The sequence below is a fragment of the Hyla sarda genome, chromosome 2, assembly GCF_029499605.1.
Source record: "Hyla sarda isolate aHylSar1 chromosome 2, aHylSar1.hap1, whole genome shotgun sequence".
NCBI classification, from domain to species: Eukaryota; Metazoa; Chordata; class Amphibia; order Anura; family Hylidae; genus Hyla; species Hyla sarda.
In genome coordinates, this window is record NC_079190.1 from 282,777,533 (window position 1) to 282,803,859 (window position 26,327).

General features: G+C 41.0%; 1 protein-coding gene across 19 annotated transcripts in view; it reads right to left on the reverse strand.

Annotated features, from left to right (window-relative positions):
* EPB41 (erythrocyte membrane protein band 4.1) overlaps window positions 1–26,327 on the reverse strand; it is a 201,245-nt gene that overhangs the window by 101,931 nt on the left and 72,987 nt on the right. For all 19 annotated transcript variants that reach the window (XM_056557271.1, XM_056557272.1, XM_056557269.1 and 16 more), the window contains exon 5: window positions 18,241–18,283. In XM_056557271.1, coding sequence (XP_056413246.1) covers window positions 18,241–18,283 — 43 coding nt within the window. The remainder of the gene's footprint in view (window positions 1–18,240; window positions 18,284–26,327) is intronic.

Here is a 26,327-nt window from a genome sequence, read left to right on the forward strand (position 1 = left end):
GTATGCCATGAAGAATGAAGGTATATCTGAGGGATTAACTGGTTAACGACCATGGACGTGTATACTCGTCCACGTGCCGTTAACCGGGTATGACACGGGCTCCCGACTCTAGTCCACGTCATACCGGCCAGCCCTCAGCTGATTCTAGTAGCTGAGGGCCGGCGTTAATAGCCGACATGCGGGCGGCCGGCTATTAACCCTTATGATCGCCACTGTCAAAGTTGACAGCGGCATCTAAGACGTAAACTCTCCCTGGTGGTCCAGTGGGGTGGATCCCCCCCCCCCCCCCCCCCCCCCGCAGTGCGATCGCAGGGGGGGGGGGGGGAGGCACTGTGGAGGTAGCCGGAGGGCTTACCTCTGCTTCTGTGCAGGTCCTGGCTCTCGCCAGTGCAGATCACACAGATCAATGTGGTTCAATACATTAACCCCTTCCTTATTAAAAGTTTAAAACACCCCCCTTTTCCAAAATTCCATATAAAAAATATAAAAACAAAATAAAAATAAACATATGTGGTATCGCCGCATGTGTAAATGTCCGAACTAAAAAAAAATTCCAAAGGCCAAAATATGGTATTTTTGGTCACTTTTTATGCCATAAAAAAAATTAATAAAAAGCGATCAAAACAAAAATGGTACTGATTAAAACTTCAGATCACGGTGCAAAATATGAGTCCTCATTTAGCCCCGTATGCAGAAAAATAAAAAAGTTATAGGGGTCAGAAAAGGACAATTTAAATGTAAAATAAATTTTCCTGAATGTAGTTATGATTTTTTCCAAAAGTTCCACAAAATCTAACCTATATATAAGTAGGGTATCATTTTAATCGTATGGACCTACAGAATAAAGATAAGGTGTCATTTTTAGCGAAAAATTTAATGCATAGAAACGGAAGCCCTCAAATATAAAAAAATTTAGTTTTTCCTTCAATTTTGTCGCACAATGATTTTTTTTCCCGTTTCGCCATAGATTGTAATGACTGATGTCGTTACAAAGTAGAATTGGTGGAGCCAAAAATAAGCCATTATATGGATTTTTAGGTGCAAAATTGAAAGGGTTATGATTTTTAAAATATAAGGAGGAAAAAACAAAAGTGCAAAAACAGAAGAACGCTTTGTCTTTAAAGCGTACCCGTCAGATCCAACAAAAAAAAAACTTAATATATCACTCAGTACCTAATCCTGACCATGTACATGTAATTTTTATGTGTCTAGCACCTTTATTTATTTTTTATTAAACTTTTAATTTAGCTCACTAGTCTGAATTCCTCTCAAAGGGAGGGGGCGTGGCCTCACTGTGCAGGTCTCCGCCCCCTCCCTCAGTATGCTGTCTGCTCACATCTCCCCTAGCATTAGCAAAACTACAACTCCCAGCTTGTCCTCACTGACAGTAGCGGGACACAAGCCCTGCGCTCACAGCTGTCAATCAAGGAAGTGTGTCCATGACATAGGGTATGACGCATGGACACAGCAGGACTAGTATGTGTCCAAGCAGGCAGGGGGGGCAGTTGTTTGACTGGCTATTTCAGTATGAAATGCTGAAAATTTTCTAAACGAAAGCAATTGCAAAACCTATTGGTTTTGCATGGTTTGCAACATATCAAAAGTTTTTGTATCTGACAGTGCCCATTTAAAGGGTTAAGAGGATCCAATCCGGTACTAGCTCCATTCACATCTTAAAGGCAATGTCTTTTTTAATTCCATAGTGTACTCCTTAAGGTTTCCAAAACTCTAATGGGGAGATTTGTCAAAACCTGTGTAGAGGAAGAGTGGTGCAGTTGCCCATAGCAACAAATCAGATCGTTTCTTTCATTTTTAAAAAGGCCTCTGAAATATTAAAGAAGCAATCTGGTTGATTACTATGGGCAACTGCACCACTCTTCCTCTACACAGGTTTTGATAAATCTCCCTCTAAGGGTTTTAATAACAAATCATGATTTATCTAGTGTGGCCTTAAAAGCATCTCTAATCTGATAATATTGTAATCTATGTGCTTCTTTTAAATTAAACTTTTCATATGATCAAATTCCATAAATGTGCCTTAATTTGTTATGTAAATAATATCAGTTATACGCTGAACAATCCAGAATGTATCTAATATCTGCTTAAATGGGCACTGTCAGATATAAAAAAAAATTGAAATGTTGTAAAGCATGCAAAACCAATAGGTTTTGCAATTGGTTTCATACATTTTTTTTCAGTATTTCATACTGAAAAAGCCAGTCACAGAACTGACCCCCTGCCTCCTGGGATACATACTAGACCTGCTGTGTCCACTTGTCATCACCTTTGTCATGGACCCACTTCATGCTTGACAGGGCTGCAGGTCTAAAGCTGCTGCTTGCTGTTCCTGAGGAGAGAGGTGGGGGAGGGGCAGAAGCACAGGAAAGAACTGTCCAAAGTAGGAGAAAACATATGCTGCTCTGGACAGTTCCTTAAATGGACAGAGATTTCAGCAGATAGCACTGTGCTCGTGATGTCAGCAGAGAGCTCTGTGTTCAAAAAAGAAAAGAATTTCCTCTGTAGTATTCCTCTGTAGTAAATCTGTTTAACTTTCTGGCACCAGTTGATTAAAAAAATAAAAATAAAACCTTTTTCACCAGAGTACCCCTTAACGACGCCGGACGTAAATGTACATCCTGGTGAGCTGGTACTTAACGCACCAGGACGTGCATAACCGCGAGCATCGGAGCCAGGGTCCCGCCCGTAATGGCGGACATGCACGATCACGTGGATGTTCGCCATTAACCCCTCAGATGCCGTGATCAATACAGATCATGGCATCTGCAGCATTGCGGACACCAAAATGGATGATCTGATCGCCCGCAGCGCTGCCGCGGCGATCCGATCATCCAGAACGGCAGACGGAGGTCCGTCACCTGCCTCTGCTGCCTTCCACGGGTCTTCTGCTCTGGTCTGCGATCGAGCAGAAGATGACCGATAATACTGATCAGTGCTATGTCCTATGCATAGCACTGAACAGTATTAGCAAGCAAATGATTGCTATAAATATTCCCCTATGGGGACTATTAAAGTGTAAAAATAAAAGAAAAAAAAAGTAAAAAACTAATTTGGAAAACCCCCTCCCCCCAATAAAAACGTAAATTGTCCCGTTTTCCCTATTTCACCCCCCCCCCCCAAAAGTGTAAAAAAAAATATTTTATGTACATATTTGGTATCGCCGCGTGCGTAAATATCCCAACTATTAAAATAAAATGTTAATGATACCGTATGGTGAACGGCGTGAACGTAAAAAGGCCAAAATAGCTGCTTTTTTTTATAACATTTTATTCAAAAAATAAATCATTAAAAAAAGTATTAAAAGTTTTATATACGTAAATATGGTAATATGGTATCATTAAAAAGTACAGATCACGGCACAAAAAAGCTTAAGCTTGATTTTAGTTCCTTTCATAGGATGGTATACACTATCTCCTTGTAGAATCGCATTGCAATTAACGCATCTCAAGCATGGAAAGGTTCCTGTTTTTTTTAAAGCCAAAAATGTTTGTCTAGAAGTTTTTAATCTAAAACTTCTAGACAAACATTTTTGGTTTGGGATGCATTAATTGCAATGCGATTTTACGAGGAGATAGTGTATACCATCCTATGAAAGGAATGTGTCGGACAAACTAGTAGAAATATTAAAACCGGATTAAATGAACATAAAAGTATGATTAAAAAAACTGTTGTACAAAGGAATGCAGCGCAGACGCAAAGCATGGTGAAACCTATGTAACACGTCATTTTGCTAAAAACAATCATAATGTGACCGATCTTAGATGGTTGATTTTGGAAGAGATACCGCTGAATGAGGACATGAACAGACGGCAAAGGGAAGCGTACTGGATAAACATGTTAGGCTGCTTTCACACTATAAAATGTATCCGTTCTAAAGATTCGTTCAATGTTCTGTTATCAAAACCCAGAAAATTGGCCGTTAAATGGCAGTTACAAAATCCCATACGGCAGTTAGAAAATCCTATTATAGTCTATGGGATTTTTACATCATCGGTTTTAACCAGTTATAGCCCGTTATTAATAACGGACGTTATTTTGTGACGGGAGAACGAAAGGAAGAAATAGCGCATTATTAACGGGCTATAACGTGTTAAAATGGATAATGTAAAAATCCCATAAACTATAATGGCATTTTCTAACGGCCATATGGGATTTTTTTTTACGGCCGTTTAATGGCAGATTTTCAGGGTTTTTATAATGGAACATTGAATGGAACTTTAAAACGGATACATTTTATAGTGTGAAAGTAGTCTTAGAAACGATGGAGGATTGAATGAATCATGCAATTTTAGAGTTTTTCTATAATATATTTATTGTTTGATAATACCTTTTACTCATCTTTTGGTGTATTTATAGAATATGTTTAACACGCAGCATGAATATGTATACAGAGATGTTTTGTAAAGGGTACTTAAGTCATCCCCAGGTGCTCATCTGTGCGCATGATTAAGGGGATCCTCCCCGAAACGTAGCGTTAGGCTTGGCTATGGACGTGGGTGCAATGGCTCCATACTCTGAATAAATCGAATTGGCTGTAATGCTATTTGAAAATATGCCACTTGAAAATAAAAGAGTAAATAACGACTGAAACAAGTCTGCGAATACCTCTTTTCAAATTATTGCACTGTTGGGTCCTCTGTTATACATATATAAAATAAAATAAAAATTCTGACATATGAAGTGAAATACATTTTAAATTCTGGTGTTTGGTATTTTTTTTTTACATTTAGGTCATTCAACATGCGGGATAATAAACATGACATTCTTATAGTTCGGACATTTATCTTTATTAAAAAATGTTATGTTATGTTATGTTATTTTTAATGGGGAAAAACATATTTTTATTTAATGGGGATGACATATTTTTATTGGGGGTGGAAGGGGGGCTGTTATGTACTTTTAAACATTTTTTATATTTTACACTTAGAGGACTATTAATAGCAATCATTAGCTTCTAGAGATGAGCGAACTTACAGTAAATTTGATTTGTCACAAACTTCTCGGCTCGGCAGTTGATGACTTATCCTGCATAAATTAGTTCAGCTTTCAGGTGCTCCGGTGGGCTGGAAAAGGTGGATACAGTCCTAGAAGACTCTTTCCTAGGACTGTATCCACCTTTTCCAGCCCACCGGAGCACCTGAAAGCTGAATTAGTTTATGCAGGATAAGTCAGCAACTGCCGAGCCAAGAAGTTTGTGATGAATCGAATTTACTGTAACTTCGCTCATCTCTATTAGCTTCCTATGTACTGTTCAGTACTATGTAATATCAAAGTACTGATCAGTACTACTGGTGATCTTCTTGTACTGACCGGCTCCCCAGGCTGCCCAAGAACATCTGTAATCCTGCCCACCGGAGGGAGGGGAGGAGACCTACGGTGGCCATTTGAGCTCATCAAAGGGGTCCGATAAGACCTCCATTTTCACTATACATGCCGTGATCAGCATTGATCACGGTATCTATAGGGTTAAAGGCGGACATGAGCGTGCTCACTGATGTCAGCCACTATTGGTGAGGCCTCGGCTGCCAGAGCTCACCTGCTATGTTGCAAGTGCACCACAGAACAAAGCTGTGGCCGACCCGCCCCCTACTCGCATCTCTATGGGTGAGCTGGAGATACAAGAATGCTGTATCTCCACCTCTCTCGTAGAGATGCATGGAGGGGGTTTCGTTGTCGACACATTTCATTCATACAGAGAGCCGATGCGTTGGGTGGGAGATCACAGGGGGTCCTAGTGGCCAGACCTCCTGTGATTTTACACTTAGATAAGCTTTGCTATACTGGATAACTCATTTAAGGGCTTAAAGGGGTACTCCGGTGGAAAACCTTTTTTTTTTTTTTTTAAATCAACTGGTGCCAGAAAGTTAAACCGATTTGTAAATTTCTTCTATTAAAAAAGCTTAATCCTACCAGTACTTAGCTGGTGAATACTACAATACTAAATTATTTTCTTTTTGGGACACAGTGCTCTCTGCTAACATATCTGTCCATTTCAGGAACTGTCCAGAATAGGAGAAAATCCCCATAGCAAACATATGCTGTTCTGGACAGTTCCTAAAATGGACAGAGATGTCAGCAGAGAGCACTGTGCTCGTGATGTCAGCAGAGAGCTTTGTGTTCTAAAAAGAAAATAATTTTCTCTGTAGTATTCAACGGCTAATAAGTACTGGAAGGATTAAGATTTTTTTTTTTTTATAGAAGTAATTTACAAATCTGTTTAACTTTCTGGCATCAGTTGATTTATTGAAAAAATAAATAAATAACGTTATATAACTTTGCAATGTGAAGTGTAATTTTTGCTGAGCACATACCCTGTTTCTCTCCAGGCAGGAAGTCCAGGAGAACTTATCACACTGATGACTAGCGTCTACCGTAGACAACACTTCACTCTCCCTTCTCAGAGAGCTGACAGCTTCAGCCCCCGCTCACTTTCACAGCAGCCCCTCCCTGCAGCTCACACAGGAAACAAGTCCAGTGTGTGGAATTTTTTGCTGACTCAACAGGATTCTTAAAGGCTGTTAATGGGGGCTATGGGGGACTAATTTTTTAACCAAAATCAGCTGGGATGCCTTATGGAGTTATGGTGAGCATATTTATATAACTTAAATGGGCACTGTCAGATACAAAAACTTTTGACATTTTGTAAAGCATGCAAAACAAATAGGTTTTGCAATTGCTTTCATTAGAACATTTTCAGTATTTCCTAGTGAAAAGGCCAGTCAAACAACTGTCCCCCTGCCTGCTTGGACACATACTAGTCCTGCTGTGTCCATGCATCATCACCTACATCATGGACCCACTTCCTTGATTGACAGCTGTGAGCACAGGGCTCACAGCTAGAGGAAAATTCCTCCCACTGTCAGCTTGTGTCCCGCTACTGTCAGTGAGGACAAGCTGGGAGTTGTAGTTTTGCTAATGCTAGGTGAGATGTGAGCAGAGGGGGCGGAGACCTGCACAGTGAGGCCACGCCCCCTCCCTTTGAGAGGATTTCAGACTAGTGAGCTAAATTAAAAGTGTAATAAAAAAAAAAATAAGTAAAGGTACTAGACACATAAAAATTAGATGTACATGGTCAGAATTAGGCACTGAATGATATATAAAATTGGATCTGACGGGTATGCTTTAATCCCTTGGGGACGCAGGGCGTATGCATATGCCCTGCATCCCCCATCCTTAAGGACTGGTGGGAACCGGACCGGGATGCCTGCTGAAATCATTCAGCAGGCATACCGTGACAACGCCTGGGGGGGTCCTGAGACACCCCCCACCGGCGATGGCCGCAAATCACCAATCAATTCAGATCAGCGATTTGCGGCAATTCCGGGTCAATCGGGTCCCGGTGACCCGGAAAAAAAGGATGATAGGTGCCGTCCGAGTTGGCACCTATCATCCATTAGCAGCAGGAGTGAGGTGGTACTGGTGCCACCTCACGATCGTCCTGATTCTTTGGCCGTTATCGAACGACGAATCAGGACGTCTGCAGTGGGGGTGTCCCTAACGGCACCCGCTCTGCCCCTATTCCGGAGGGCGAGAGCGGGTGCCAGGAGCCCTCACCTGAGGCTGGGGTCTCAGCAGTAGTGGCAGGCAGATCTCAACTGCGCAGCAGCAGGAGGTAAGGCTGGCCTCCTGCTGTTGCTAAGTAACAGCTCCCAACATGCACACAAGGGCATGCTGGTAGTTGTTGTTATGCAACAGCAGAAGGCACAACTACAACTCCCAGCATGCTCTTTGGCAGTTGTGCATGCTGGGGGTTGTAGTTATGCAACAGCTGGAGGCACATTTTTGAGTTTACAGTGAGTTTCTCATTAAGTTTGAGATGCAGCAAATTTTCCGCTGCAGCTGAAACTCCCAGCGGGAAACTCGCTGTAAACCTCCACCAGTGTGAATGTACCCTAAAAACACTACACTACACCAACACAAAATAAAAAGTAAAACACTAAATATACATAAACCCCTAAACAGTTACCCCCCAATAAAAATGAAAAACTTCTGGTGCAGCACTGTTACCAAAACGGAGCCTCCAGCTGTTTTAAAACAACAGCTGGAGGCACCCTGTTTGGGAAACACTGCCGTAGGGTAATTTTGGTATCGGAGGCAAGTGTAATTCTTGCATCCGGGTCCGTCCCCATGCAAATCCCTAATGTGGGCCTCAAATGCGCATGGCACTCTCTCACTTCTGAGCCCTGTCGTATTTCAAGGCAACAATTTAGTGCCACATATGGGGTATCTCCATACTCGGGAGAAATTGCCTAACAAATTTTGGGGGGCTTTTTCCCCTTTTACCCCTTCTGAAAAGGTAAAGTTGGGGTCTACACTTGCATGTTATTGTAAAAAAAAAGTAATTTTTTACACTAACATGCTGGTGTTGCCCCATACTTTATATTTCACAAGAGGTAAAAGGAAAAAAAGACCCCCAAAATTTGTAACGCAATTTCTTCTGAGTATGAAAATACCCCATATGTGGGAGTAAAATGCTCTGCGGGCGCACAATAGGGCTCAGAAGTGAGAGCGCACTATGTACATTTGATGTCTAAATTGGTGATTTGCACAGGGGTGGCTGATTTTACAGCGGTTCTGACAAACGCAAAAAAATAAATACCCACATGTGACCCCATTTTGGAAACCTCACCCCTCACGGAATGTAACAAGGGGTATAGTGAGCCTTAACACCCCACAGGTGTTTGACAATTTCCGTTTAAGTTGGATGGGAAAATGAAAAAAAAAAAATTCTCACTAAAATGCTGGGGTTACCCTAAATCTTTCATTTTCACAAAGGCAAATAGGGAAAAAAAGCTCCCCAAAATGTGTATCACCATAAATACCCATATGTGGATGTAAAGGGCTCTGCTGGCGGACTACAATGCTCAGAAGAGATGGAGCGCCATTGGGCTTTTGGAGAGAAAATTTGTCCGGAATTGAAGGCCACGTGTTTATAAAGCCCCCATGGTGCCAGAACGAGGGACGACCCCCCTCCCCGACGTGACCCCATTTTGGAAACAACACTCCTCATAGAACGTAATAAGGGGTACAGTGAGCATTTAAACCCCACAGGTGTCTGACAGATTTTTGGAACAGTGGTCCGTGAAAATGAAAAATTTTATTTTTCATTTGCACAGCCTACTGTTCCAAAGATCTGTCAAACGCCAGTGAGGTGTAAATGCTCACTGCACCCCTTATTAAATTCTGTGAGGGGTGTAGTTTCCAAAATGGGGTCACGTGGGGGGGGGGGTGTACCACGGGGGGCTTTGTAAACGCACATGGCCCCAACTTCCATTCCAAACAAATTCTCTATCCAAAAGCTCAATGGCACTCCTTCTCTTCTGAGCATTATAGTGCGCCAGCAGAGCACTTAACATCCACACATGGGGTATTTCCATACTCAGAAGAGATGGGGTTACAAATTTTGGGGGGGACATTTTCTCCTATTACCCCTTGTAAAAATGTAAAATTTGGGGAAAAACCAGAATTTTTGTGAAATTTTTTTTTTCCATCTACACATAACGAAAAGTCGTCAAACACCTGTGGAGTGTTAAGGCTCACTGTACCCCTTGTTTCCCCCCAAAAACCATTTCAGTAAAATTTGCTTTCCAAAAGCCAAATGTGACTCCTCCTCTTCTGAGCATTGTAGTACACCAGATGAGCACATGACGTCCACACATGGGGTAAAAACTGCATTTTAGTGGAAAAAATATATAATTTACACATCTGACTTTAACGAAAAGTCGTAAAAAACCTGTGGGGTGTTAAGGCTCACTGTACCCCTTGTTATGCTCCTTGAGGGGTGTAGTTTCCAAAGTAGTATGCCCTGGTTTTTTTTCTTTGCTGTTATGGCACCATAGGGGCTTCCTAAATGCGACATGCCCCCCAAAACCATTTCAGCAAAATTCACTCTCCAAAATCCCATTGTCGCTCCTTCCCTTTTGAGCCCTCTAGTGCACCCACAGAACACTTTACATCTACATATGAGGCATTTCTTTACTTAAGAGAAATTGGGTTACAAATTTTGGGGGGGAATTATCTCCTTTTACCCCTTGTAAAAATAAAAAAATAAAAATGGCTCTACAAGAACATGCGAGTGTAAAAAATGAAGATTTTGAATTTTCTCCTTCACGTTGCTGCTATTCCTGTGAAACACCTAAAGGGTTAACAAACTTTCTGAATGTCATTTTGAATGCTTTGAGGGGTGCAGTTTCTATAATGGGGTATTTCTAATATGAAGGGCCTTCAAATCCACTTCAAACTTAACTGGTCCATGAAAAATTCAGATTTAGAATTTTTCATGAAAATTCTGAAAATTGCTGCTATACTTTGAAGCCCCCTAATGTCTACAAATGTCTTCAAAAAGTAAAAACATGTTAACTTTATGATGCCAACATAAAGTAGACATATTGTATTTGTGAATCAATATTTAATTTATTTGGGATGTTCATTTTCCTTACAAGCAGAGAGTTTCCAAGTTAGAAAAATGCTCAATTTTCTAAATTTTCATCAAATTTTGGGATTTTTCACCAAGAAAGGATGCAAGTAACAATGAAAATTTACCAGTATGTTAAAGTAGAATATGTCACGAAAAAACTATCTTGGAATCAGAATAAAAGGTAAAAGCATCTCAGAGTTATTAATGCATAAAGTGAGAGTGGTCTGAATTGCAAGAGCTGAGTCCTTAAAGGAGTACTCCGGCGTGCACTTTTTTCCTTTTATCCTGTCCGGGCTGCAAAATAAAAGCAAACACACTTTCTCTTACCTGCCAACGAGCTCCCGTAGCTCCAGAACACTCAGTCTGTATTCTTCTTACTTCCTGTTAGCCCGGCACGTCACACGGAGCTTCAGTCTATCACCGGCTTAAGCGATGTCCCGCCTCGGCCGGTGATAGGCTGAAGCTCCGTGTGACATGCCGGGCTAACAGGAAGTAAGAAGAATACAGCCCCGGGACTGAACACCTGTACCGGAGCACCGGGGGAGCGTATGCAGGTAAGAGAAAGTGTGTTTTCTTTTATTTTGGAGCCCGGACGGGATAAAAGTGCACGCCGGAGTACTCCTTTAAGGTGTAAATGGGCTGAGTCCCTAAGGGGTTAAGTTGTTTTTTAACCACTGGATAAAAACCCAGACCATATATTTCGTTTTAAATGTTAACATCTATGTAGAACATTATTAAACATACGTTTCTGTCACTGGAATCAAAACTCCATTACAGTGGCCCAGACAAGGCATGTCCCCAGAAAGAGTTCCGATCATAAAAATGTAATGTGTTTGACCAGCTTAAAGCCCAATTAGTTTCTCTGCCTATAATGCAATACATAAAAAAGAAAATACAGTTATTGTATGCAATTTCCTTGTTGCATAAACAAGTATGTTAAAATCCTGACTAAAAGTAGAAGTGAACAATCATACATCAAGCAAATGAGGCACAAGACCACATTCATCTGGGATTGCTCTGCCACATTTTATGCAGTGAAAAAACTGCGGCAGCATTAACATTAGCATTATAAGGCCTCCTTAGCTTTTCTTAAAAGAGAAAGTGTATTCAAAAAATTACTCATTGTTTAAGTCAAGTTTTTACGTTAACCAGATTAAAAAAATGTTGGTGTTTTTACCAATTTTGCATTTTATAATCTATATTTTAAAATAAATCAAGAAATCTTTTTTTTTATTTGGCACTGGGGCTAAAATTAAGCTGAGACTTTCTGTTCTGTACAGATCTTTTCTCAGTAATGCCTTTCTTCCCAAAGCAGACAAGGAGTACTGTGACAGGTGAGACCAGCTGATAGATACACACTGGATCCACCACCATTCACAGCAGAGATCAGCATTCCCCCTCCCTATAGAATGTCCAATAGTGTCTACAATTCATCTGATTGGGTCAGCTTCAGTCTATTGTTGAATATATAAATGCGGCCTGCTTTAAAGAAGTTGCTTAGAAAAAAAAAGACCAGAAAAAAAGATTCAGTATCTCCTTTAAATCAGGAAAAAATGCAGGTGAAACATTCCTTTTAAGGACCAAGCCAGATTTTGAAATAGTATGTATGAATATTTTGGTAAATGTGTGTGTGTATCCAAGTTATTTTGGTCACACATTTTACTATATTTATATTGTAAGAGTAGGTTTATACCATTTTCTTTTGCAGAGCAATTGTCTCTCATTGCAGTAAAAATGCCGTCCAATCAGTGGCTCCATGCCCCAGGAAGCCTCAGCAGCAATCAAGCCCTGATAACTCTGATCAATGCTATGCTATGGCATAGCATTGAACAGTGTATGCAATCTGAAGGTCTTATGTAATAGTCCCCTAAGGTGGGGCCCAACCTTTTTTTTCTCTAATGTCTTGAGAATCAGTGAGTGACTGGAGACTATCACTCACTGACCGCTGGGGGGGGGGGGTCGCATTGCGTCACTGTACACTGAGTGACAGGCAGTCAGTCACTCCAGAGAAAGGACCCGCAGCCAACACATTCATTTTTTTAAAAAAAATTTATTTTCCGGGCCCTGAACCGACTGGAAGGCAGCACATGGTCCCTGCTGGTATAAGACGTACCTGTTCGTGGCCATCAGTTACCAACAGCCCAAGCTAGTAGAAGCCATTAAGTGATGTCGGCCCACGTGTGCCCCCTCTCCCTGCACGGCACCCGCAATAGAGGTGTGGAGCAGCCAGGTGAAGTGAAAATAAACTGTGACCTAAGCTCAGTGCTCTCAGTCCTTCTCAGTGCTGATCGCTGTTTGAGGTTAGGATTAGGGTTACGATTAATTGTTAGTGTTAGGGGTTAGGATTGCAGATGGAGAGGGAAAAAAATCTGCAGAACAACATTTTAAAGGAGTACTCTGGTGGAAAACAATTTTTGTAAATCAACCGGTGCTAGAAAGTTAAACAGATTTGTAAATTACGTCTATTAAAAAAATATTGATCCTTCCAGTACTTATCAGCTGCTGTATACTACAGAGGAAGTTCTTTTCTTTTTAAATTTCTTTTCTGTCTGACCACAGTGCTCTCTGCTGACACCTCTGTCAATGTCAGGAACTGTCCAGAGCAGGAGAAAATCCCCATAGTAAACCTCTCCTGCTCTGGACAGTTCCTGACATGGACAGGTGTCAGCAAAAAGCACTGTGGTCAGACAGAAAAGCAATTCAAAAGGAAAATAACTTCCTCTGTAGTATAAAGCAGCTCATAAGTACTGGAAGGGTTAAGATTTTTTTAATAGAAGTAATTTACAAATCTGCTCATCTTTCTGGCACCAGTTGATTTAAAAAAAAAAAAAAAAATTTGTTTTTCCACCCGAGTACCCCTTTTAAGGCTTTCTGAGGCCTAAGTTTTGCTTAGATTGTCAGTAACAAGATTGCCCACTGATGGTATGGGAGTGAGTACAGTGGCAATGGGGTACTTTTATTATTATTTACACTTTTTTCAAAGTTAATTGTGCCCAATAATTTATTAATGCGGTTGTGTAGTGTTTATTCCCTCCCCCCCCCCCTCCTACTGGTAGTATGGCATCCTATGTGCACAAGTGAGAGTCAGCTCACCTCCCCTGGAAACTCTGCACGGATCCACCTGGACCAGGTGCACAACGTAATGAAGAAAAATGTGAGTGATCCAGCAGAGTCTTGCAGTTTCGGTTTATTCAATATAAAATCAATACATCAGCAGTGGTGGAAAGACAGTATCTTTCCACCACTGCTGATGTATTGATTTTATATTGAATAAACCGAAACTGCAAGACTCTGCTGGATCACTCACATTTTCCTTCAGTATGGCTTCCTATACCAAACCACGAAGTGCAAACATATCTAGGAGGACACAATGAACGCTGTAGAACAGAACTTTATCAGGTAAAACAAAAAGTGTCTAAACTTAAAATAAAAAAATGACACAATAGCAAAGAGTTGCTTGAGTGGCAACAACATACAAAATAATAAATATAAAAGTAGTATGTTTTAATACCTTTCTCAAAAAACACTACTCAAATATATATAGAGCACTATACCATGCAAACAATTTGAGTAAGCGTGGCAGAAAACTGTATTCCTATTAGAAGGTAAGCTAGCATTCTTTAAAAATAATAAACATGAGTACAACAAAATACCACATTGTGCTGTGGCAGAAAAGAGGACATAGATGAAGGGAAAAGGGGCCAGCTTATGGTGCAAACTCATCTTGAAACAGCATAACACAGACGACTGATCAGCTAAAGAGGCTTAAATCTAGAGGCCGTTGAGCCATCTGGAAAGGGATCAGTGTTGCCTGCTCCCTCCCAACTAACCACTTCCACAGAGATCTGTGCCAAAGATTTAAGCAGCCCCTCCCATCCCATCATCACTAAGCTGCATCATGCTGATTACATAGCCCAAAAAATGAGAGCACAACTACAAAGGTAAAGCTAGTTTTATTATATTGTGGACATGTGATCCCAGAGCATGAGGACATAAACCATGACTAGAGAGCACATGAAACACAACAATCTAGTTAAAAGGTTGTTTTCAAGAAAAGAACAGAACAAACAATCATATGTTGTTTTTTGATTACTTAATATTTTAAAGAACTCTGCTTGCTGTTACTTACTTGATACAATGTTGTATGCAATTGGGGCTGAAAACCTGTCCTGAACATGTCAAATGGCACAGCTACAGGGCTTTCTATCAGGTATTAAAGCTCTCTTGTATAATATGCTCTAAGGATTACAGAATTGAGTGGCAAAATATGGTATTTGGTAATTAATGTCATTTTTATGATGACCATGCATAACAATGGCTAATATAGGTGTGAAAAAAGCTGTGTGTGGCTCTTTGCTATACAGCCTTTTCATGGATTTCACAAGTGATGGATCTGATGATCTAAGGGGCATAAATTTCGAACGATACAGCAAATATCCCAATATTGCATACTATATTGTGGTTTCTCTACCATCTGGTCTTGTTTCTTTCTAGAAGAAGTCATGAAAACTTGTCTATTTTGCATGATACAAAGAATTACATGATGTTGCATGGAGTGTGGCGGTAACAAATGTCTCCTTGTGATAGTTAGTGGCATGGAGTGTGGCGGTAACAAATGTCTCCTTGGGATAGATAGTGGCATGGAGTGTGGCGGTAACAAATGTCTCCTTGCGATAGTTAGTGGCATGGAGTGTGGCGGTAACAAATGTCTCCTTGTGATAGTTAGTGGCATGGAGTGTGGCGGTAACAAATGTCTCCTTGGGATAGATAGTGGCATGGAGTGTGGCGGTAACAAATGTCTCCTTGGGATAGATAGTGGCATGGAGTGTGGCGGTAACAAATGTCTCCTTGCGATAGTTAGTGGCATGGAGTGTGGCGGTAACAAATGTCTCCTTGGGATAGTTAGTGGCATGGAGTGTGGCGGTAACAAATGTCTCCTTGGGATAGATAGTGGCATGGAGTGTGGCGGTAACAAATGTCTCCTTGCGATAGTTAGTGGCATGGAGTGTGGCGGTAACAAATGTCTCCTTGTGATAGTTAGTGGCATGGAGTGTGGCAGTAACAAATGTCTCCTTGCGATAGTTAGTGGCATGGAGTGTGGCGGTAACAAATGTCTCCTTGTGATAGTTAGTGGCATGGAGTGTGGCGGTAACAAATGTCTCCTTGTGATAGTTAGTGGCATGGAGTGTGGCGGTAACAAATGTCTCCTTGCGATAGTTAGTGGCATGGAGTGTGGCGGTAACAATGTCTCCTTGCGATAGTTAGTGGCATGGAGTGTGGCGGTAACAAATGTCTCCTTGCAATAGTTAGTGGCATGGAGTGTGGCGGTAACAAATGTCTCCTTGTGATAGTTAGTGGCATGGAGTGTGGCGGTAACAAATGTCTCCTTGTGATAGTTAGTGGCATGGAGTGTGGCGGTAACAAATGTCTCCTTGCGATAGTTAGTGGCATGGAGTGTGGCGGTAACAAATGTCTCCTTGCAATAGTTAGTGGCATGGAGTGTGGCGGTAACAATGTCTCCTTGCGATAGTTAGTGGCATGGAGTGTGGCGGTAACAAATGTCTCCTTGCAATAGTTAGTGGCATGGAGTGTGGCGGTAACAAATGTCTCCTTGCAATAGTTAGTGGCATGGAGTGTGGCGGTAACAAATGTCTCCTTGCGATAGTTAGTGGCATGGAGTGTGGCGGTAACAAATGTCTCCTTGCGATAGTTAGTGGCATGGAGTGTGGCGGTAACAAATGTCTCCTTGCGATAGTTAGTAGCATGGAGTGTGGCGGTAACAATGTCTCCTTGAGATAGTTAGTGGCATGGAGTGTGGCGGTAACAATGTCTCCTTGCGATAGTTAGTGGCATGAAGTGTGTCTCCTTGTGATAGGTAGTGGTAATGACACGTAACATGCTAACATCTCTATATAAATTAAGATCCAGAAAGGATACCATAGTCGTATGTGCAGACACTGTAAATGAAAGATTAAATGGAATTGCCGTTTAAACACTGAGAGAAGGAACCTACTGTTCCCTTAGCTGTCCCCCACACAACAGCAGGTTGTTTATATGGGGCAGATTTATCAAAACCTGTGTAAAGGAAAAGTTACCCAGTTGCCCATAGCAACCAATCAGATTGCTTCTTTCATTTTGCAGAGGCCTTGTTAAAAATGAAAGAAGCAATCTGATTGGTTGCTATGGGCAACTTTTCCTCTAGACAGGTTATGATGAAGCTCCCCCATAGCACCCATAATGCTCTCTGTGTGGGTTATCAGGTAAGAATAGGTATAGACAGGGAAAATTTCTCACCACTGTACTACCCATGCCACTTTAAAGGGGTGGTGTTTATCAGGAGGTTGTGGCTTCCTACGCTTTGACATATTCAGTATAATTTACTCCAGAAATTAGTGTAAATTATAGTGGAAAGTGGAAATGTATGCTAGCTCTTAGCTGGCATAGAAATCAGTGTGTGGTGCACAGATGTCAAAGTTTCACCAAATTTAAAGGGGTACTCCGGTGGAAAACATTTCTTTTTTAAATCAACTGGTGCCAGAAAGTTAAACAGATTTGTAAATTGTAACGGGTCACGGCAGGTGGTGGACCCTCTGGGCCTGTGTGGATGAGGATGTGAGCCGTGCCAGGGAGCGGAGTCTAAGGTGCCGCTGGTTTTCACCAGAGCCTGCCGCAAAGCAGGGTGGTCTTGCTGCGGCAGGCAACACCCAGGTTGTTATCTCTGGCACGACTCGTAAACACAGGTAGCTGGGAGGTGGCGTGGCACAGAAGGAGACCGGCAGGACGTGGCAAAATGGCAGTAGGTCAGGGCAGGAACACAGGTGCAGGGTAGGAAGGTAGCAAGGAACAGATACACAGTAACAGAGACACAGTACTTTCACTATGGCAATAGACAACCAAAGATCTGTCCGGGAAACAAGGGAGGAGCTGATATTTAAGGACAAGGGAACAGGTGTAGACCCTTGATTAACAGAGCACTGGCCCTTTAAAGAGACGGAGGCCGGGGCACGCGCGCCCTAGGAGGCTGGGGCTGTGAGGACTCGGAGAGGCGGAAGATGAGTGACGGGCTGGGATTCACATGTGGGCGCGTTCCGCAATGCGAATCCCAGCCCCACCGGCAGCGGGGACAGAAGCAGGGAGCGCTCAAGGCCAGCATGTCCGGCCAGAGCTCAGGTATTACATAAATGACTTCTATTAAAAAATCTTTACCCTTCCAGTACTTTTTAGCAGCTGTATGCTACAGAGGAAATTATTTTCCTTTTTTTAATTTCTTTTTGTCTTGTCCACAGTGCTTTCTGCTGACACCGGATGCCCGTATCAGGAACTGTCCAGAGCAGGAGAAAATCCTCATAGCAAACATGGACAGAGGTGTCGGCAGAGAGACAAAAAAAAATTTCAAAAAGAAAAGAATTTCCTCTGTAGCTCACACCTTCTAAAAAGTACTGTAAGGGTAAAAATGTATTAATAAAAGTCATTTACAAATCTGTTTAACTTTCTGGCACCAGTTGATTTAAAAAAATAAAAAATAAAATAAAAAATAAAAATGTTTTCCACCCCTTAAAGTGGCCTGCACCTCTTTCACACAAAACAACAAGGGAAATGAGAAACATTCCCAAAATAAATATTCAGAAATGATTCCCCCTCACCTGTGCTGTATTTGATTTTGAACTAAAAGCCAAATAGTACCTTCTAATTCATTACCCAGTCTATCTGTTGCTTGATAATTTGTATATCACGAAAACTCACTCCTATTCTTACAAACTCCAACCTGCAACAAGAGGACATCCATAATTTAAGAATATACTTACCATGTGCTTGTTTCCTGATGTCCTTCACAAAGTCGATCCAGGTCTAAAATGAAGAGATTTAATTAACAACTGTTATTAAATTGAATAACCAATGATTAATAACAAAAGAGTATTAAGTTGAAAAAGACAATTTATTGTCCCTTGCGTTGGAATATATTGCAGTACAAAGATCTTTTATTGACAAGTAGCATGCCAGAACAATAGAGACTGACAATAGTTCCTTACCCATGTACATGGGTAAATAAAAATGTATTATCTATTAGGAAAACTGAAAAAAAAAGTAGTGTCATAATGTCATAAAGTGACAACTAGATTAGTATACTTCTATTGGATCCTTGCTTGTTGCAGATATAAAGGGGTATAAGCATCTCCAAAAGCCCTACCCCAACAGAATGAAAGGGCCATGATGCTTGCAATGTTCCCTGGGCTTTTGTTAAGTGCAGAAAATCTGTCTACTGCTTTTTGTTCCGCATTTAGAAAGCAGCAGCTAAAACTGAGCTCTCAGTATTACATTCCCTATTCAGGTATGAGTCGGCACATCTGCTCCGTCAGTCTCCTTTCTCTGACATGAACTACTTTTGGTATATTCTAGTGCTAGCTATCCAACCAACTCTTCTACAACTTACATGGCTTGAGCAAGGACTGATACCTGAAATGTTGCCCTAAACATATTAGATTATTATATGCACAGCTGCACAGACAAATAAAACACCTATGCAAACTAATTGTCTGTTTCTTAGCTGGGGATGTGAAGCTATGTGGCGGGGGAAATTGATCTTGATGGCTCAGTAATCAAGGAGAGGCTGCACAGGGTCTCCCGTTTTTTTTCTTTTCTTCCGTAGTGGTCACAGCAATGAGACTTGCATCGATGTAACATTTGTCATTCACAGCAGCCGCATGTCTCATAACACCACCACTACAGGCTTTTATTTTCATAGGAAAGTTAAATAAAAAACGGTCATAAAAAAAACATTTCTCATAGGATATTGTTTGGTATTAATAAAAAATGGTATCTATGCACAAAACTAACATAAAAGGAATAGGTTATGTAACACGACTGGTATTTTTTGCAGACCCCTCAATCCGAAGAAATCTGATTGGTTGCTATGGGCAACCAGTCAACGTTTCCCTTTGCACAGGTTTTAAAAACATTAAGTGATTTAGAAATCCCCAGATCAACTTTAAAATTGTACATTGTCAGTCACTGATCTTTGGTGATTCTCTTCTACTTATTCTACTTATTGCAGGCCTTTCAGAATATGGATCACTTTCAAAAGATTCTCAACCATCTTTGAAGAGTTTTTGCCACATTCCTACTTGTACTGCGTTTACTGCATTATCACTAAACGCCTTCTGCATTATATGAATAATTTTCATGGAGGAATGTTTGGGCTTAATGCTAAATTTTAATCCAGATTCATTGATCTACTTGCTCAGTCATATTTAATGCAACGGCCACACAGTACATACGCTCTATGCTATATTAACAATGGCAGGATACTTTCCATGCAGCCCTTATATAATGTTTTATCAACATAACTAGAATGTCTTGATACCGATACTATTATCGGGGGCCGATACCAGGGATATGCATAGTATCGGGGACTCGTTTAATATCCGTGATACCAAATCCGATACCTGGTGCAGCGCTCCGCTGCCCCATTCTCCTGTCCTCATCATGGCGTTCCATGGAGGATCATGTGACATGCACGTCATTCCACTTCCTCCACTGAGCCCAGTGTAACGCTATAGAGGAAGCAGAGTGACGTGTATGTCACATGCTCCTCCATAGGACACCATGATGCGGACAGCAAAATGGGGCAGCGAACCGTGATGAGGACGGGAGAATGAGGCAGCGGAGCGGCAACACCTAACATGCGCAAGTGAGCAACTACAAGGGTGGGGGCTGCTGTCTGCAAGGGGAGTGGACTGCTGTCTACAAAGGGGGGGAGGGGGCTCCTGTCTACAAGGGGGGTGTTTGATATCTACAAGGGGGGGGGGGGACAACCTGCTGTCTACAGGGGGGGGGGGGCTGTGGCCTACAGGAGGGGTGCTGTCTACAAGGGGGGGGAAGGCTGCTGTCTACAGGAGGGCTGCTACTAATGTCTGTAGGGGGCACTGCTAATGTTTGCAACTACAAGGGGATACTACCTACTATTAAAGGCAATCTTACAGCAGTCACCTGCACTAACTTGAATTTATAGGTAGATAGTGCAGGTGACCCGGTTTCTACCACTACTCACCATGTGAACATCAGCGCAATCACTCCGGAAACACCAGTCTTGCCGCCAATGCAAATTCCCTGTTCTGCCCAATGGAGAAGAGAGTAATCTTTGTTTATACTCCATTGCACACAACAAGAACCCACATATCAGCACGATAAGCAGTGCCAGAAACCGGGTCACCCTGGTGTCAGATTCCCTTTAAAAAAAAAAAAGGACTCGTAATTGGTATCGGGGAGTACTAGAATTAAAGTATCGGTACTAGTACTCATTCATAAAAAAATGGTATCGGGAAATCCCTACACATAACTAACCAGATCATAAATACCCAATAAAAGTGCTGTTCCAAACTATTTAGGCTATTTCCATAAGAAAATTTTATTTTTCTGTTCAGTATAAAATAGCTTTAGACTGCTAGATGCTGCTCTACAATGTCCTCCATGTTGTTGCTTCTTAGATAGCGATATAGCAGAACAGGATCCCCTCTTCTGTATGTGCGCGCAGTGTAGGGGAGTCATCACAAAGATTTTAAATCTGATAAAAGATGCCAAGTCTCATTATATAATCTGTATATGGCATTTTTCACCAGTTTTCTGCTCTGCAGGCTGCAGCATTAAATTTTGAGTCCCTGGGGTAGTGGGTAGAGTAACTGCTATGGTGTCTTTCATACTCTGCACACACACAAAAGAGGGGCTTCTTTTCCTTATTACTCTATTACACGCCCTCTTAAGCAGCAGCATTAAAGATATCATTGAGCAGAACTAAGTGGGGTAAAGCCATGAAAGAAAAAAAAGGCAGAATTGCAGATTTTTGGCCATGTTACATACCAGGAAAAGATGGAATAAAATTCAGTAAAAAAGGTCATAAATATAGCCCTTTGGTGTAGATGGCAAGAACAGCTTCAGAACAGCTTAAATTAGCCCTCACAGCTTTGCAAGCAAAAAAAAAAGTTAAAAGGCGTCAGAACATGGCCATGCAATTTTTTGAGCTCGAGCAGACCAGAGCAGGAGATAGCCGATAATATTGATCAGTGCTATGTCCTATGCATAGCACTCAACCGTATTAGGAATCAAATGATTGCTATAGATAGTCCCCTATGGGGACATAAAAAGTATTAAAAAAATAAATAAAATAAAAATAAAAAAGGTGAAAAATGTATAAAAATAAAAAGTAAAAAATCCCCTCCCCCAATAAAAATGAAAATTGTCAGTTTTTCCCATTTTACCCGCAAAAAGCGTAATTTTTTTTATAAACATATTTGGTATCGCGCGTGTGTAAATGTCTGATCAAAATATAATGTTAATGATCCCATACGGTGAACGACGTAAATGTAGAAAAAAAAAAAAAAAAAAATGCTGCTTTTTTGTCACATTTTATTCCCAAAATAATTTATAAAAAATGATCTAGAAGTTTTATATATGCAAATGTGGTATCAATAAAATGTACAGATGACGGCGCAAAAACTGTGCCCTTATACCGCCCTGTATACGGAAAAATGAAAAAGTTATATGTGGTCAAAATAAGGCAATTTTAGATTACTGATTTTGTACAAAAAGTTATTGATTTTTTTTTTAAGCGGTACAAAAAATAATATAAAAGTATCTAGCCATGGATATCAATTTCATCGTATTGACCCACAGAATAAAGAACACGTAATTTCTAGCGTAAAGCGTATAGTGTGAAAACAAAACCCTCCAAAATGTGCAAAATTGTGGTTTTCATTTAAATTTCATCCCTTAAAAAAATATTTTTTGGGGCTCGCCGTACATTTTATGGTAAAATGAGAGGTTTCATTACAAAGTACAAATGGTCACACAAAAATCAATCCCTATGGGTCTGTAGATGGAAATATAAAAGTTATGGATTTTAGAAGGCGAGGAGGAAAAAACGAAAAACACAAAAATAAAATTGGCCTGGTCCTTAACCCCTTAAGGACGCAGCCCATTCGGGCCTTAAGGATGCAGACAATTTTATTTTTACGTTTTTATTTTTTCCTCCTCGCCTTCAAAAAATCATAACTTTTATATTTTCATCCACAGACTAGTATGAGGGCTTGTTTTTTGCGCGACCAGTTGTCCGTTGTAATGCAATCACTCACTTTACCATAAAATGTATGGCGCAACCAAAAAAATACTATTGTTGTGGGGAAATTAAAACCGCAATTTTGCTAATTTTGGAAGGTTTCGTTTTCACGCCGTACAATTTATGTTAAAAATGACGTGTTCTTTATTCTTTGGGTCAATACGATTAAAATGATGCCCATGATAACATACTTTTCTATTACTGTTGTGCTTAAAGGGGTTATCCAGCATAAGGTGATTTTAGTACGTACCTGGCAGACAGTAATGGACATGCTTAGGAAGGATCTGCGCTTGTCTTGGGCTAAATGGCTATGTCATGAGATTACCATAATGCTGTGGCTAGCTTTCTGTGAACTTGTATTTCCTGTTTTCAGTTTTCTTGTTTGCCTACAAATCCCATGATACCATTTTCCTCTTTCCCACACATCAGCCACCCCACCCATTGAAACATAAATGAGCTGCAGACCTGTGGTCTTCAATCAGGATGCCTACAGCTGTTGCATTAGTTGCAGATTGATCCCTCCACCCATTGAAGCAGACAGGCTCCCTGTCATCAGCTGACTAGTGAGTCAGGTCTTGACCACATTGCAAGCTGGGAAAAATCAGAGACAGCAGTCATTTTGTATGCTGTTAAAAATAAATATTGGAGTGAAAATCACAGAAGAATTGTGAGAAAACTGTCACACACAGGTACAGACACTATATTATGAACTACACTAACTTTACAGACCCTGTAGCATAGTCAAATAAAAAAAAAATCCTAGAATACCCCTTTAAAAAAAATCACAAACTTTTTAACCAAATTAGTACGTTTAAGATCCCCCTATTTTGAAGACCTATAACTTTTTCATTTTTCTGTATAAGCGGCGGTATGAGGGCTCATTTTTTGCGGCGTGATCTGTACTTTTTATTGATACCATATTTGCTGATATAAAGCTTTTAATAAATTTTTTATTAATTTTTTTGGGAATAAAATGTTATAAAAAAAGCAGCTATTTTGGATGTATTTTTTTTTTTTTACGTTCACGCCGTTCACCGTACAGTATCATTAACAGATATTTACACACGCGGCGATACCAAATATGTATATAAAAATATATTTTAACACTTTTTGGGGGTGAAATAGGGAAAATGGGACAATTTACGTTTTTATTGGGGGAGGGGGTTTTTCAAATTGTTTTTTACTTTTATTTTTTACTTTTATTTTTACACTTTAATAGTCCCCATATGGGACTATTTATAGCAATCATTCGATTGCTAATGCTGTTCAGTGCTATGTATAGGACATAGAACTGATCAGCGTTATCGGTCATCTTCTGCTCTGGTCTGCGGGAAGGCAGATAAGAGCAGAAGACTCCCGAAAGGCAGCGGAGGCAGGTGAGGGGACCTCCGGCTGCCGTGCTGGATGATCGGATCGCCGCGGCAGCGCTGCGGGCGATCCGATCATCCATTTAAGTGACCGCAATGCTGCAGATGCCGTGATCTGTATTGATCACGGCATCTGAGGGGTTAATGGCGGACATCCGCGGCCATTACCGGCGGGTCCCTGGCTGCGATCAACAGCCGGGACCTGCCGCGCATGACGAGAGCATCGCTTCGATGCCCGCGGTTATGCTTAGGACGTAAATGTACGTCCTGGTGCGTTAAGTACCACTTCACCAGGACGTACATTTACGTCCTTCGTCGTTAAGGGGTTAAGGTGAAAATGCGCTTGGTCCTTAACCCCTTCAGGACCAAGCCCATTTTGTCCTTAAGGACCAGAGCGTTTTTTGCACATCTGACCACTGTCACTTTAAACATTAATAACTCTGGAATGCTTTTAGTTATCATTCTGATTCCGAGATTGTTTTTTCGTGACATATTCTACTTTAACATGGTGGTAAATTTTTGTGGTAACTTGCATCCTTTCCTTGTGAAAAATCCTAAAATTTGATGAAAAATTTGAAAATTTTGCATTTTTCTAACTTTGAAGCTCTCTGCTTGTAAGGAAAATGTATATTACAAATAAAAAAAAAATGTATTCACATATACAATATGTCTACTTTATGTTTGCATCATAAAAGTGACGAGTTTTTACTTTTGGAAGACACCAGAGGGCTTCAAAGTTCAGCAGCAATTTTCCAATTTTTCACAAAATTTTCAAACTCACTATTTTTCAGGGACCAGTTCAGGTTTGAAGTGGATTTGAAGGGTCTTCATCTTAGAAATACCCCCCAAATGACCCCATTATAAACATTGCACCCCCCAAAGTATTCAAAATGACATTCAGTCATCATTTTAACCCTTTAGGTGTTTCACAGGAATAGCAGGAAAGTGAAGGAGAAAATTCACAATCTTCATTTTTTACACTCGCATGTTCTTGTAGACCCAATTTTTGAATTTTTACAAGGGGTAAAAGGAGAAAATGTATACTTATATTTGTAGCCCAATTTCTCTCGAGTAAGCACATACCTCATATGTCTATGTAAAGTGTTCGGCGGGCACAGTAGAGGGCTCAGAAGGGAAAGAGCGATAAGGGAATTTTGGAGAGTACGTTTTTCTGAAATGGTTTTTGGGGGGCATGTTGCATTTAGGAAGCCCCTATGGTGCCAGAACAGCAAAAAACCCTCACATGGCATACCATTTTGGATCTAGACCCCTTGAGGAACATAACAAGGAATAAAGTGAGCCTTAATACCCCACAGGTGTTTCACGACTTTTGCATATGTAAAAAAAGCAATTATTTTTTTTCACAAAAATGTGTGTTTCCCCCCAAATTTCACATTTTTGCAAGGGTTAATAGCAGGAAATACCCCCCAATATTTGTAACCCCTTCTCTTCTGAGTATGGAGGTACCCCATAAGTTGACCTGAAGTGCACTTTGGGCGAACTACAATGCTCAGAAGAGAAGGAGTCATATTTGGCTTTTTGAGAGCAAATTTTGCTCGGGGGGCATGTCGCATTTAGGAAGCCCCTATGGTGCCAGAACAGCAAAAAAAAAAAAAAACACATGGCATACCATTTTGGAAACTAGACCCCTTGAGGAATGTAATAAGGAATAAAGTGAGCCTTATTACCCCACAGGTGTTTCACGACTTTTGCATATGTAAAAAAAAAAAAAATTTTCCACTAAAATGTGTGTTTCCCCCCAAATTTCACATTTTTGCAAGGGTTAATAGCAGGAAATACCCCACAATATTTGTAACCCCTTCTCTTCTGAGTATGGAGGTACCCCATAAGTTGACCTCAAGTGCACTATGGGCGAACTACAATGCTCAGAAGAGAAGGAGTCATATTTGGCTTTTTGAGAGCAAATTTTGCTCGGGGGGCATATCGCATTTAGGAAGCCCCTCTGGTGCCAGAACAGCAAAAAAAAAAACACATGGCATACCATTTTGGAAACGAGACCCCTTGAGGAACGTAACAAGGGGTACAGTGAGCATTTGCCCCCCACTGGTGTCTGACAGATCTTTGGAACAGTGGGCTGTACAAGTTTTCATTTTCACGGACCACTGTTCCAAAGATCCGTCAGACACCTGTGGGGGGTAAATTCTCACTGCACCCCTCATTACATTCCGTGAGGGGTGTCGTTTCCGAAATGGGGTCACATGTAGGGTTTTGTGTTTTTTGCATTTGTCAAAACCGCTGTAACAATCAGCCACCCCTGTGCAAATCACCTCAAATGTACATGGTGCGCTCTCCCTTCTGGGCCTTGTTGTGTGCCCCCAGAGCACTTTGCGCTCACATATGGGGTATCTCTGTAGTCGGGAGAAATTGCGTTACAAATTTTGGGGGGCTTTTTTCC